Source organism: Phocoena sinus, chromosome 4 (genome assembly GCF_008692025.1).
Source record: "Phocoena sinus isolate mPhoSin1 chromosome 4, mPhoSin1.pri, whole genome shotgun sequence".
NCBI classification, from domain to species: Eukaryota; Metazoa; Chordata; class Mammalia; order Artiodactyla; family Phocoenidae; genus Phocoena; species Phocoena sinus.
In genome coordinates, this window is record NC_045766.1 from 144,515,841 (window position 1) to 144,530,524 (window position 14,684).

At 55.4% G+C, this 14,684-nt stretch overlaps 1 protein-coding gene across 2 annotated transcripts; it reads right to left on the reverse strand.

Moving 5' to 3' along the window:
* Positions 1-883: 883 nt before the first annotated feature.
* Positions 884-13,433, reverse strand: SUMO3 (small ubiquitin like modifier 3). 2 transcript variants are annotated; one of them, XR_004349759.1, is made up of 6 exons: positions 13,312-13,433; positions 8,545-8,673; positions 4,931-5,002; positions 2,985-3,965; positions 2,425-2,555; positions 884-2,278 (listed from the first exon to the last, which is right to left on the reverse strand). XR_004349759.1 is itself a non-coding variant. In XM_032631296.1 (4 exons), exons 1-4 carry the CDS (start codon positions 13,330-13,332, stop codon positions 3,831-3,833), a joined length of 357 nt encoding a protein of 118 aa, XP_032487187.1. In that variant the 5' UTR covers positions 13,333-13,433; the 3' UTR covers positions 2,573-3,830. The 2 variants fall into 2 exon arrangements, 1 of the variants encoding a protein (XP_032487187.1); XM_032631296.1 differs by lacking the exons at positions 884-2,278; positions 2,425-2,555 and having other exon boundaries at positions 2,573-3,965.
* Positions 13,434-14,684: the final 1,251 nt, after the last annotated feature.

Genomic DNA, 14,684 nt, shown 5'->3' on the forward strand with positions numbered 1-14,684 from the left:
CGACTTTCAGGCCCAGCTGCAGTCAGAGCGAGAATCCACGCGGAACACACTTGGTGCCCCGGTGGCTACCCTCACACCGCTTTAGGTTTGAAAAAGTGAGATTGGCGATTGTGGCGGTTTTATGCCGTGTCGGTGTGGTTCTGGATTCCACTCGGCCAAGAGAGGAGTTTTGGGAGCTCGAGGTGGGAGCAGAGCAGCGGCCAGACCCCTCCCCCACCCCAGGTGTGGACGGGCTCCCCTCCCAACCGCCAGCCTGCTGACCAGCAGCTCCCAGAGGCAGCGGGTCCAGACTTCCCCACGGCCCCCTTGGCAGTCCCCCAGGCCACTGCTTCAGGAGGCCAGCAAGGGGCCATACACCGCCCTCCCCCCGCCCCCGCTGCTGCTCTGGCGTCTCCACCGAGTAATATGCATCGGATAACTAGACTGGCGAGTCTTTTTTTCGTAACATTCATGGTGGTTCTACTGACTGGCCCACTGATCTATCTGTTGGTCTATTTATTTATGCCTCTTAGAACCCCATTCTTACTTCAGAGGAAGTCAGCACATTTAGTGCTTTGTGGCAAGGATATGTGCACCTTTTAAAAAAGAAAAGTTTTTATCTTCAGAACACATATCCAACGTACTCCTCTATAGAATTTCTATGTAATGTCCTGTATAATTTTTTAGCACAGTACACAACTCATCTGTCTCCTGTAACCAGAAACATGTCCCATGAGGGCAGGGTGTTCTCTTCTCGTGTGCTCCTGGATGCAGCCTCAGTACCTGGACGTGGCAGGAGGTATCTGTCGAGCTGAATAAAATTAAACAATTCGCACAGACCTCACAATGGTGCATATTTTGCGGTAGAGGTGTCACAAAAATTCAGTCTGACACTGTCTTTTCAAATGACCATGGTGATTTATAAGAACAACACAGTACTTTTAGACAGTTCCAAAGAGTAATGGATTTGCACAAATACTCATGCGTTTCACCCGTTCAAGTAGTTGCCCTCTCTGCAATCAAACCACACCCCATCCCCCCAAGCCGGTCAGGGGTCAGAGGGTGTGGTTCCCATGGAGGCTAAAGGAAAACTCCACTTGGTCACCTAAAGGAAGTGTGGGTGATGAAAAGCATTGTCATCAACATTATGACGCTCAGACAACAGCACCTGTCAGATGCTGGGTATTTTCTTAGCTGCGTCCACGTCTGTGTCACTGCTGTCTTTGTCACATCATTTTCCTGTTGTAGAGCAGTGTGTGTATTCACAGCTTGTACCAGGATTAGTTTCAAGTGACAAAAACCCAAAACATGAGGTGCTCAACGTAACAGAAGGCTCTCACCTCACTGTGGCTGGTGGGACGGCCTCGCCTTCAGGGAAGCAGGCCCCCTCCACCTGTCTTCTCTGAGATTCAAGTGTAACTGGGCACCCTGTATTTTATTCACTCAATCTGGCAACTCTCTGCTCGGTCAGTCGGTCCTGGTATCCCCGGGCTCTGAGTAGCAGGTGTGTGAGATCAATACTTAGAGGCTTTGGTCCACTGGACAGGCCAGCGAGTTTCTTTGGGAACTGAAGTTCTGAGGTACAAGAAGGATCTCCTTTTTGCAGTTCCTTTCCATGGAACCTGTGTCTCGTGGCAGAGCCAATATTAACACATGCTTCCCCACCTGTGCTGTGCAGCACAGCCAGGCTGGCATCGCCCGTGCGCCTGGAACTGAGGGGTCCTGGGACATGGGACTTGCGGTACCGGAACTGAGAAAGTGCCGGCTGGGACCCAGGGCACCAACAACAGCATCAATAGGGCCTGTCTCCAGCTGAAGCATCAGTTTAACCCACAGATTCTGGGAGTTGGGTTCAGGTCACATTATTTTAAAAACATCGATATCAACAGATTATTCCGAATGCACAATGCGCACACATTTCTAAGATAAAAGACAGCCGCCAGGACGCTGCCTGCTCTTCGGTCAGCAGCACCGTTCTAAGGCCCCCGAGGAAACAGCGCTGCTCCTAACCTAAGGCACCCCGGCGTGTCCCTCTCGGCCCAAGTGCAGGGGCTGCCCTGTCGGGCTTCGCCACCCGCCGCGGCACCTGGCACACGACCCAGTCGCTGTGCTGCGCCTTCACCTCCCGCCGCCGCTGTAAGTGAATCAAGTGCCCCCCTGCCCGGCTGCCCTTGACCTTTCAACTTGTGCTTACCTCGCCTGATGCACCCTGGTGCTGTCACAGCGTGGCACGCAGGGAAGTTCTCAAATTAGTGCCAACTCGCTTCCGTTTCCAACAGATGAGTGAGTAGGTTGTCAACTGCACCAAGGAAAAGTCTTATACTCAAACACCAAAAACATCGAGAAGCCCAGATGTAACGGCGACCCTCCACCCGGGACACCCAGGAGAGGACGGAGGGGAGTTCTGTGGGTGAGGGGGTGTCCTCGGCAGGAGGCGCCACCTGCCTGGGAAGCCTGCGCGGGCGCAGGAAGGGGGGCAGCGGTGAACCGGCCTTTAGATCGAAGTCTGAGTGGCCTCGCTGGAGGGTCGCTGCAAATACTGAACGTGACACAACGCCCAAGCTCCATACGCAGTGCTGGATACAAGCCGAGAGACAGAATACCAAACTGTATTTACTGTTGACAGTAGTAAAGGACAACAAATAATGTACAAACGGGAGTAAACACAACAGAGCCAGCAGACATCCCACCCGTGCCCGAAGAGCAAAATACAAAGGAAAGGCAGAGACATCTTCAGCGAGATGCCAGCCAGACGAGAGATGACGGTGGTCGCGCGGCCCAGGTGACCCGACAAGCAATGCCGGGCCAGACATCTTCAGCGAGATGCCAGCCAGACAAGAGATGACAGTGGTCGCGCGGCCCAGGTGACCCGACAAGCAATGCCGGGCCATCCGGCGGCAGTGGGGCCACACACGAGGGCAACAGGACAACTCTCGGAGTTTAACCAGGACAGACCCCAAATGCTTCACAGAACTGAAATCACATGTAACACGTAAACTCCATACCAACTTGGGGAGCAGAGCACAGTCCATGGGGAGACCCCGGAGCCGTCTTTCACTCGTAACCACACTTTGAAGCAGCTCTTTTACACAAAAACGTTAATTGCAAAATCAGCAATACTCTATCTTCCTTTTTTTACGTCCAGACTGTCATTCATCAGAAGCAAACACTGGAAGAAATCTGAGGCCCCGGCACTATTACCAGGTGAGACGTGTGGGAATTACTTTTTTCTCTGTTAAGGAAAAGGGGAAAAGCCAACTTTCACTGCCCCTGAACAGCATCACTGGCCATGAGTGGCGATGGGTCCTGGGCCCCAGGCCCCACGCGGGGCCACGTTACTGAAGAACTTCTTACCTTTTAAGAAACAGTCCAGTATTTTCCCTTCAACTTTACTATATTCTGACAAAGCTTACACTTGTAATATTTAGCATTAAAAAAACCCTGTGCCAGCAAGAAACAATAAGTGAAAGTTTGTCTCCCGTCCCGACTGTGTCCCCAAAACTCACCCCACAGAAACACCCCCAGAGCAGTGACGCGAGTTCTCTACATGACTGGAATGGGTAGGGGCCGGTACCTGGGGTAAGAGCCCCACCTAGATGGAAAGTGGGCACTCAGGCCACAAGTTTGGGGGAAATGTCATAGGAGGGAGGAAAAACAAAAATGAAAGTAAAAACAAAAACAAAACCCCTCGCCATACATTTTACCCAAACAGAGGTACCGGGGTGATGGGCTGGGGGAAGCCGTGGACATCCCCGCGGCCGCACTGAAGTACATCAGAGAGCAAAGTCCTTCTGGGGAATGTCCTCGGTGTCTGAGCCTCCCGGGTGCGGGCATGGTCACACCTTCACTGTTCAATAGCGAACACAAGCGCAGTGACACGAGGGGACGGTGGCTCTAGGGGCTGCACCCCAGAGGCAGCTGGCCGCCCCGGACCCCCCCGTCTGCTGCTGGAACACGTCGATGGTGTCTTCGTCCTCCATCTCCAGCTGCAGGCACAGAGGGGGCAGTGAGTATCCTCACGGCACAGGAAGGGGTCCCACCCCGCTGAGCACCAGGGTCTTGGAGCTGCCCCCGCCCACGCCAGGGACACCACCCTGAGGTGCCTGAGCCCCGAGCCTGCCGTCGGTGGGCACCCGGGGACAGAGGCTGAGCTGTGGATTTCCAACAAGCCTGCTTATTCCCCAAGCTTCCCCTAACAAAGGAACGGTCAACATTAGGGACTTGACCTGATAGAAACACTAAGTCCTGTTACAAATAAACAAGTCTCTATAAAGTTTTACTGAAAAGTACAAACTGGCTAACGTTGCAGACCCAGTATCCAGGCTACAAGTGGGTGGTGACCGCACGTGCCCGGCTCGCCTGGAGCCTGCAGACGGCGGCGGGCATGGGCAGGCCCAGGCCTCGTCCCTATCTCTGGACCACCTCCGCCGGGCACCCAACCCTCCTGGTCCCTCTCCCAACACAGAAGAGGCTGACAAAGGACATCTTCCTCATTCGAAAACTGAACCTCAAAATTACAAAGTCAAATGATCTAATAATTAAAGCCATTAAGAAAATGTAGGGACTTCCCTGGAGGTCCAGTGGTTAGGACTCCACGCTTCCACTGCAGGGGACACAGGTTCGATCACTGCTCGGGGAACTGAGACCCCACATGCCGCAGAGCACAGCCAAAAAAACAATTTTTTTTGATAAATAAAGAAAATAAAAGGTAAGGTGGGTATTCCCTGGTGGTCCAGTGGTTAGGACTCTGCATTTCCACTGCCGAGGGCCCAGGTTTGGGGAACTAGGATCCCGCAAGCCACCTGGTGCGTCAAAAAAAAAAAAGAAAGAAAATGTAATTCTTTCTATGTGAGAAGCAATCAGTGCCTCTCAAATGCAAGTATTCCAAATGGAAGTTATGAAATGCAGATCGGAAGAAGCCCTCAAGTATGGACAGGGTCGGCTTTCCTACCTGTGCTGGGGTGTCTGTTTCATTAATTGGTTGTCCATCAAACCTGAATCGAATCTGTCTCATTGACAAGCCCTGAAAAGAAAAAGCAATCATCATTAAACATTTTCAGCTAACACATTAATTCAAAAAGAATCACACATTTGGGGCTTCCCTGGTGGCGCAGTGGTTGAGAGTCCGCCTGCCGATGCAGGGGACACGGGTTCGTGCCCTGGTCCAGGAAGATCCCACATGCCGCGGAGCGGCTGGGCCCGTGAGCCATGGCCGCTGAGCCTGCGCGTCCGGAGCCTGTGCTCCACAACGGGAGAGGCCACGACAGTGAGAGGCCCGGGTACCGCAAAAAAAAAAAAAAAAAAAAAAAAGAATCCCACATTTATGTGGAAACACCAGATTTCTGCATATACAGATTTACGACACAGTTGACTGCGAAGCCTCACCAGTGGGGCTACGACCTTTCAGACAAAGCAGTTCTAGCACCTTCTAGCTCCTGGGGCTCCGCGCTCACCCATCCCTCTCGCTTCCCTCCAGGCGCTGAGCAGAATTTCCACACCGTTGGCACCATCACTTCCTCCCCTTTAAACAATTCACAGAAATAGGTCAGGCGACCCTGAGACATGTGATGAGCTGTCTGCCTGAAGCTGGGAAGCGGCCCTTCTGCCTCCTGAGGGAACAGCTGGACGTGGTTGGGGGCACAGCCAGTTCATCGGGACAGACAGGATTAAAACACCCATCTCTGCTCCCTCCTGATACCTACTGATGTGACATAAACAAAAAAAGGCATAAACAAGGACAAAGAAAACAGGAGAGGGGCCAGGCCAGCAGACAAAGGGTGTCACCTCCGGGCTGGAAGCTACAGGGCTGTGGACCCTAGACCCCAAGGTCAGGATGCGGTGCGCTGGGGGGCAGGGGGGCGGACAACAAGAGCCCCGAGAGGGGCAGGGGCCGGGCACACAGGTGTAAGTGGCAGCGATGCAGCTGATCTGGGGTGACTGCTGGAAAGTCCATATCCGACTCCCAAAGCAGGGCCCCCAACCCCAAGGTCGGGCACTGTCCCTCCCACAGTCAGAAGGTCCCCGTTCTGGAGAGGTGGACTCAGAGCCCTGGGCTGGGGACACAGGCACAAACGGGGCAGTGACAGGTAGCCGGCGGAGGCAGGCGAGTGATGCCCAGCACACCCGGCACCCCGCCGAGCTGCTCCTCCCGGCCGCCGCGCTCCCAGGGCACAGGCGGGAGCCTGGGGGCCACTCCGGGGAGACTTAAAGACTCACAGATTGCAACACTGGGACCCCCAAAGAACACCCACCTGGGCAGGCCGCCCCGCGACAACATGCAGGCCCCGTCCACACACCACACACCCCGTCCACAGCGCAGCTTTCCACCAGCTTTTTAGTGCTTCGTGCTTAAATACGAGCCGTCACCCAGGGAGAGAGGACAGTTAAGGAAAGACCAATGTGTGAGGAGTCAAAGCAAAGAAGAAAGAAAGGGACGAGGAGGGCACGGGGAGGAAGGATCAGAGCACGCCGGGACGGGCGCGCACACACACGCACGCAGAGATGTGCAGAGAGACACAGTCGCACACGCACACGCACGTGCACACAGATGCATACACACACCTGAAGCTCTTAGGGAGATAGAAAACAACAGAAAGTTCCCCTGGGGAAAAAGGAGCCTCAGAAAACGGGAAAGAACAAGATTTTTTTTCTTTTGCTGTACGCGGGCCTCTCACTGCTGTGGCCTCTCCTGTTGCGGAGCACAGGCTCCGGACGCGCAGGCTCGGCGGCCATGGCTCGCGGGCCCAGCCGCTCCGCGGCATGTGGGATCCTCCCGGACCGGGGCACGAACCCGCGTCCCCTGCGTCGGCAGGCGGACTCTCAACCACTGCGCCACCAGGGAAGCCCAGAACAAGAACTTTTAAAAATCAGAAATCATGACAGAAACAAGACTGTCCATAAAAAGTGGGAACATGAAGTTGAGAAAACCTCCCAGAACAGAGACCAATAGCAACAAAACCCAGTGCATGATGGGAGGAAATAATCCAACCGAACACACCTGGAGCAGGTAACTGCAAGCCGGATGGGAATTCCAGTGAAGAGGGACACAAATTACCAAAGAACTAACAGAAGGTCTAGTTCCTGAACTAAAATGAGTTTCTAGACCGAAAAGGCCCAGGATGTGCCCAGAAGAGTAAATGGTAACACTGCCTCAAAGCACGCAAACAAGGTCCCAAAAGCTATCAGAGATAAACCAAGCCGCAAACAGAGGAGAGTGAGAACGCCATTGAACTTTCCACACCAGCGTTGGAAACTAGACGAAAATGATGCAATAGCTCCAAGAAAAGAAAATGAACTGCAATCTACGTGCACTCAAACATTCAAGCGTGAAGGTTTATAAAGCAAATCACTTTCCGACGTGCAGTGTTTTTCATACCCTTTCTGCGCAAGATACTGGAAGATATGCTCCATCAAAACAGGGGCAGAAGATTAATCCAGAAAATACACAGGAGGAGGCGCTGGGATGATGGCTGAGCAGCAGTCCAGGTGGGGCAGGGAGGGAGGGGCCCTGGGAGGGACGATGGAAAAGCAAAAGGCCCAGGAACGTGGCGGACGGCGCAGCACGACGGGAAATTCAGGGCATAAATTAACAAGGGGCCCCCAGAAAATGACACACACAACCACCACCAGACCAGGAGAAACAGGACGCAGACAAGAGCCAGAAATCTGCACAGGCCGCTGTGTGGCTCAGGGCTGGCGCTGCCCCAGTCAGGACAGAAGCAGGAGATTCCAGAGCGATGGGCTGGAGTCCAGGGAAGGAGCTGTGTGCAAGCGCGGGCGGTGGATGTGCGGATGGCGGGCCAGAGCTGAAGACCCACCTTTCACAGGCGAAAAAAATCTCCAAATCAAAGAACGTGAAGAAATAGAAGCGCAAGCATATTTACCAAAGAAAAGTGAAAAAAAAAGTTGGAGTTGAAAGTGATCTCCTCCGAGGAGCAAGCTCTGAAAAGTGGGGAGAAGGAGAGTTAGGCGTGGAGCTTTTTTAGGGTTTTGTAATAATAACAACAGAAAGCCCAAGGCAAGGATTTATCAAAGCCAAGAACGGAAACTAACAAAGGTCCGGTATTTCCGAAGTATCCTGAGAAAAGCTGCCTCACCTGAAAGGACGGGCTCAGGGGGAGAGACCGGGCAGGAGCCTCAGAGAGCACAAGGGGCCCGAGGGGCCCAAGGGCACAGTCACGCACACGTCGCACACACTCCACACTCCGCGCGGTCAGTCTCTCTGGTCACCGTGGGAGGACATACGAGCACGGGCTCCTGATTTTGAAATGTAGTAAACCAAGGGCGAGAATCAAGCATCGTCTGGAACCTGAACTGTGTCGAGGGCAGCGGCTCCACAGACGCAAAGGTGGAGGGATGGAATCCCAGGCGAAGCCACCACTCCGATCCCGGCAGCGCCACGAGGACATCACCAGGCATCCACCCCTGACCGGGGACGACCGGGTGGCTGAAGAGGGAGTGACCGGCCAGCCTGGAGGGGCCAGGCGGAGGGGAGCGCCTCCGGGGGAGGCGTGCGCACACAGAGACACACACAGGCGCACGTGCTCCGGGACCCCCCCCACACACCTGGCGCTCACAGTAGGCCTTCATCAACTTGCTGAGCGGCGTGTGCCTCTTGATCTTGAACTGGACGACGGAGCCGTCCTGCCCGGCCACCTTCAGGTTGATGTGGCCGTTCTCCGTCTTCACTCCCTCCTGCAAAGAGACGTGAATCTCGGCCTCCAGCCCACTGCCCCACAAACATCACTTTAAAGGCAAAGTGTTTGCGTGGCTGCTGGCCTTTTGCGAAGTCATGAGAAAACCAAGCTACTTCTTAAAATTCCCCAGCAATTCAGTCACTCGTGGGACTGCCTGATTTCTACACAGAACTTACTTTTCACTTCTACTTGCTGGGTCAGGAAATGCCCTGCCAATCTAGTGTTTCCACAGACTGCCGATTCAAGGGGGAAAACCTGCTCAATAGATCCAGAAAACAGTGGAGAGAAAATCCATCTTTGCTCTAAGATCGCTCTCATGAGACTAGGAACCACACGTACGCACAGGTGATTTATACTTACGCACGCGGATGAATGAGACCCAACGACAGATGTTTCCAGCCGGGGAAGTGGGGTGCGAGTGGCTTGGGATGCAGACGGCCCACAGCTTCCCTGCTCGCCACCCAGGGAGGGCCACCCTCAAGTCCGTTCTGTGCCACCAGTCCCACCTGGACGGGGTCACCGCCGTATTCTATCCTGACATGATCCCGTAGCGGGGGTCTCTGGCCCCTGGAAACTACTGGAAGTTGACGCAGGAAGCTCGTGTTCAGAGCAGAGGCTCAGCCTGAGAGTAGCGCCGGGGGAGACGGGAGTTGTTTACTTTCTAACAAAAGGATGAAGCTGACCCCTGAGTCGATCTGCAGGCGAGTCCGGATGGAGACCAAAGCGGGTCTGTACGCTGTCCAGTCACATGCTCTCGCCCTCCTCCCGAGGCTCCGGCAGGTCCGGCTGCCGCGGGCTCTCTGCTCCTTCCCTGCTTCTTCCCCTTCCTCCCCCAGGAACCCACTCCCTGCCGCCGTTTCCCTGCCGCCTCCCTGCCTCACGGAGGGGGAGAGGAAAGGAGGCCACTCAGCACTCTGGCCCCTGGAGACCCCGGCAGGTGAGCTCGGGCTGGCCCGAGAAGTGGCCCCAGGAGGCGAGACTGCGGCAAGGAGCCTCTTCTGATGGAGCTGGGCCCCATGATCCCTCCCCAGAGACCGAGGGTGCAGCTGCTTTTCCATTTTTTCAAATAAAGGTTTTATTTTGGAATAATCTTACATTTCCAGAAAAGTTGCAGTACCGAGGCACAGTGCACTCCTACACCAGCCCCGCCCCTGTTAACATCTCACGTACCGCAGTGCCCATCACACCCAAGAAACCGACCCTGGCACACCGCTGACAACAGAACCGCGAGCCCTTTTGTATTTCACCAGGTTTTCCACTAACACCCTTTTCTGTTCCAGGATCCAATCCGGGATACCACCTTGCATTTACAGATAAGATTTCTTTTCCACTTATTCATCGCGTTAAAATGCACGTAAAATTTACCACCTTAACCATTTCCAAGCGTACAGTTCAGTAGTATAAAATACAGCCATTGCCACCATCCACCTCTACAACTCTTTTCATCTTGTAAAACCGAAACTCTGTCCCCACTGAACACTAACTCCTCCCCCTCCAGCCCCTGGTCCCCACCGCTCTTCTGCCCCTATGAATCTGACTCCCCCAGGGACCTCCTGTGAGTGGAATCCCACAGTATTTGGCCTTTTGTGACTGGCTTGCGTGACTCGGCATAATGTCTTCAAGGTTCATCCCTGTTGCAGCATGTGTTTAGGAAATCCTAAAAGGACTTCCTTCCTTCTCAGGCCTGAATAATATGCGTTGTATGCACAGCCCAAGTTGTGCTTATCCATTCATCCATGGGCCAACCGACACTTGGGTTCTTCCACAATTTTAGCTATTGTCAGTAATGCTGCTATGAACACGGGTGCACAAATATCTCTTTGAGGCCCTGTGTTCAATCATTTGGGGGTCTATATCCAGAAGCAGAGTTGCCGGATCATATGGTAATTCTACTTTTAACTTTTTGAGGAATTCCCATACTCTCTTCCACAGCAGCTGCACCATTCTACGTTCCCACCGCCAATTCCAACTTCCCCTCGCCAACACTTGTTGTTTTCTCTTTTGTTTTCTGAAAGCAGCAATCCTAATGGGTGAGGTGATATCTCACTGTAGTTCTGACATGCATTTGTCCGATAATCAGTGATGTTGAGCATCTTTGCATGGGCTTCTTGGCCATTGGTATGTCTTCTTCGGAGGAATGTCTATCCAAGTTTTTTTTTGCTCATTTCTGCATTGTTTCTTGTTGTTGAGCTTTAGGAGTTCTCTATATATTCTGGATACTGATCCTTTATCAGACATACGATGTGGAAGGAAAATCAAAATGGAGTCAGTGTTGCTCAGAGAGCCTCTCGAACAGAGCCAGGAGGCCACTGAGGACGGACCTTACGCTCCTCTCAGCCCGGACGGAATCTGACCCTGTGACCACGTCCTGTCCTGATGAAGGCATCCGGGACACCTGCCAGAAACTCAAGACACCTGTGGGACCCAGACCCTAAAACAACTCGTGACAGCCATCCCTTAAGGACAAATATTTCCTTTCTTGCGTCAGAGCTCAGCCTCGTGGCTTTCGCCTTTATTATAAAGCCCCTGATTCTTTCTCTTCCTCGGAAAGCTCTTTCGGTTTTATCCAAATCTGTGTCTCCCAAGCTGCAATTCTTAACACCCCAAATAAACTCTTTTCTTATCTGCAGCCTTCTGCAGTTCTCTTTTTGGTTGATAGTGATTTGAAAATATCTTCTACCCTTCTGTGGGTTGGCTTTTTACTCTGTTCAGTGTCCTTTGATGTACAAAATTTTTTAATTTTCATGAGTCTAGTTTATTTTTTTCATGTTACCTGTGCCTTTGGTGTCATATCCGAGAAATCATCACCAAGTCCAATGTCATGGAGCTTCTGTCCCATGTTTTCTCCTAAAAGTTTTATTGTTTTAGGTCTTACGTTTAAGTCCTCGAACAATCTTGACTTAATTTTTGCATACGGCGTTAAAAAAGGTCCAACTTCATTCTTTTGCACGTGGATAGAGGATGCATTTGCTTTTTTGATGAAACAATATGGGTGTGTTCAAAACAAAGGGACACTGGGGCCAGAACACAAAACAAACAGAAAGAGGGCAGACCAGGCAGAGAAAGACACCAAGAGCACACGGCCTGGCCCAGACCCCTGGAGAATCCCTAACAAACAAAGGAACTTAGAAGAGAGGAGGGGCGGGGAGGAGAGCCTAAACACCAGAACCACAGTTCACACTGTCAGTCCCCTGCCTGTGCTCTCAAGGGGAGGCAAACTGTCTTTCCCAACTGATCCACAAGGTTTTCTTTCTGCCAAGATGGCCTGGGAGTGTACCTCCTACCCTCTCCTCTCCAGGCCCAGAGGAAGGAGTGGCTCCAGGTAGGGAGCAGTGCCCGGCAGGCACAGTGGGCACTGGTGGGGCACGAGGCACAACCGCCCAGTTGCCTTGAGAGTAGTTAAAACAAGTTGATTCTGCTGAATTGGGCCTTGGACGTTGACCACGTGGGAGAGTTAAGTTTAAACACACTGAAGGGATGGTACTGTGTGTATTTTGTTGCCTATAAACTACAGTAAGAGGAGGCCACCTAGAAATCATAAAGAAAGGGCATTTACATTTGGCCTCCCCAAGTGTGAAAAGCAAAGTTAATTCCAACTGCACCTGGAGGGAGTACGCTCCTGGAGGGTGGCTTTTTCTCACAGGAGAAGGCAGCTTCCACCGGAGCCCCACCGTGTGATCCCGACCAGGGAGGGGCTCCGTGACCAGGGGCCCCAACTTCAGCTCAACCTCCAGCATCAGCGGGGTCGGCGGGAGCCTGCACGCAAGGCACTCAATGTGCAGCAGATGGTCCACTTCAAAAAGACAGACCCCAAGAGCGCAGACGAAGAGCTCCAGAAACCTGTTTTTAAGACTAGTTAGCACAACCGCGGGCCTTTGCGAGGACTGCCGTCCAGGGCACCAGAGTGCGGAGCGCGCACCGGAGAGCCCGGTGCGCAGGGCGTGGCGCACACAGGGTGACAGCGACGGGAGGTGGGCGCACACCCTGGGGGCGGCAATGCGTCCAGACAAGTCCGGCCTCTCAGAACCCCTGCCCAGCCTGCGCCCTCTCGGCGCTCCGCAGTGAGGACTGAGGAGGGGGCCCCGCGCACGCGGGACAGTAGGGCCCAGGCGGGCCCGGACCGTGGGTCCCCGCGTAAGAGGCGTAGTGGGGGTGGGTCCCGGCGAGGGAAGAGGTCCTGGGGAGAGGCGGTCCCAGAGAGGGACTGGGGACGGGAGGTGCGATGTCAGCGGAGGGAGAGGGTCGCAGCCAGGAGGGTCCGGGCTAGAGGCGCCCGCTCTTCGGGACTCGGCCCACCGGAGGGGTGGAGCTCGGACCGCGGAGGAGGAGTCTGGGCGGAGGGAGCCGGGGGCGGGGCCCGGGCAGGGGCGGAGCTCAAGGGCGGGGCGGCCCCGGGGGCGGGGCCTGGGCGGAGGGCGGGACGTGCGGGGGAGGGGAGACTGGGGGAGCCGGGCGGTGCGGGGAGGAGGGGCTGGGGGTGGAGAGGGGAGTGGGGAAGGAAGGCGGGGAGGCCTGCCGGCGCCGCTGGGCCTGGGCCCCGGAGGCCGGCGGCGGAGGGCGGCGGGGTCCGGGGCACGGGGGCGGCGCGGGCGGGGGGGCCGAGTCCGGGGCCCGGCCCGCGCCTGCCGGCCCTTACCTTGGGCTTCTCCTCGGACATGGCTGCACGCGGCGGGCGGCGGGGCAGTACACAGCGCCGAGCGGGCGACTCACGCTCTCCGCCCGCCGCTCTCCCGCCGCAGCTGCTCGCGGGGCCGCGCTTTGCCCCCAAATCCCCGCGCGCAGGTTGGCCGGCGCGGGTCACGCGGTGGGGCGCGCGTGCACGAGGCGCGCTCCCGGGCGTTGGGCGCGTGCCCGGCCGGCCGAGGTTCCTGGCAGTTTCAAATGCGTCAGCCGGCTGGACCCGCGCAGTCCGGCGTCCGTACTTCGGGGGGCGCGCTGGAAGCCGCGGGAACACAGGGCACCTAGGGTCGTGGGGCACGGGGGGAGCTGTGTGGGTGGGGCGCGCTGGGACCCCAAGGGTGCACGGAGAGCCAGGCCATCAGCCCTACAGGTGCGGGGTCGGGGGCAGGCCTGGAACATTATCTTGGCGCCTGAGAACGGCCCGCCCGTCCCCCGAACTGGCCCCTCACCTACCGCATCTCCACCAGCTGAGACCGGGTGTATCCACTGGCTTCCTCTGTGATGAGTGCGTCTCACAGGGAAACAAGGAAAATAAAGCCAGCCGGGTGAACTACCTCCAGTGGCCCCGGTGGACGTGCGTGAGAGAGGGCTGCCCCGGGGACGACCCCAGGTCTAGGAAAGGCTCGGTTCACCTTCACAGAGGAGCCAAGTGTCCTGAGGAAGTGGGGTCGAAGGAAGAAGGCCTACCAAGCTGACCCACCGGGCAGCTCCGTCCACTAAGGACACACGGCACGTGTTCATTCAGCGAGGCCGCACAAGCTCCAGCTGCTTCCACCCAGAGCTCCCAGGGGACCGAGGCCTAAACGGGGCTTTTCCAGGAGGGGGTCAGGGAGGTGGAAAGTCTCCCACTCCGTCCACTTCTCACTCTGTGCTTAGCCAGGCCGACTCTCTGCGGCTCCTTTGTCTCCCCTTGTCCAGCCCCCCTTGGGGCCTTCCGAGCCCAGCCAGTGGCAGCTGAGCATCTGGGGAAGACAGCGACCTAGCCCACTGGGTTCAGCTCGTTTCCTGTTAACACAGAAAGGCCGTAGAGCCAAGTTTTCACGGGCCTTAATTTCACAAACCAATTTTGACGCTTCAGAATTCACTTCCTGGGCTAGAGGCACCATTTAGGAGAGGGGAATGGGGCCCCCCAGAATGGACCTGCCATGTCACAGGCTGACGAAGTCTGTCCATTGAAAGTTCTGGTCAGAGCCGACCTCCATCTCAGCCGGGTCCAAGGGTTTGGTCCCTTTCACCCTGGACTGTGGTGCCTCTACCAGGGGATCCCCAGGCACAGTGGCCAGCTCGAGCTGTGCTTCCTGGAGAGGGGAGTCTCCAGGAACTGGCCCC

Bases quoted from the DNA above. Each gene is read 5' to 3' on its own strand.
- SUMO3 (XM_032631296.1), bottom strand. From the start codon at position 13,332: ATGTCCGAGGAGAAGCCCAAG. The intron at 8,674-13,311 runs GTAAGGGCCGGC...GTCTCTTTGCAG, and splicing joins TGTCCGAGGAGAAGCCCAAG to GAGGGAGTGAAGACGGAGAA. The intron at 3,966-4,930 runs GTAGGAAAGCCG...CTGTGCCTGCAG, and splicing joins AAACAGACACCCCAGCACAG to CTGGAGATGGAGGACGAAGA.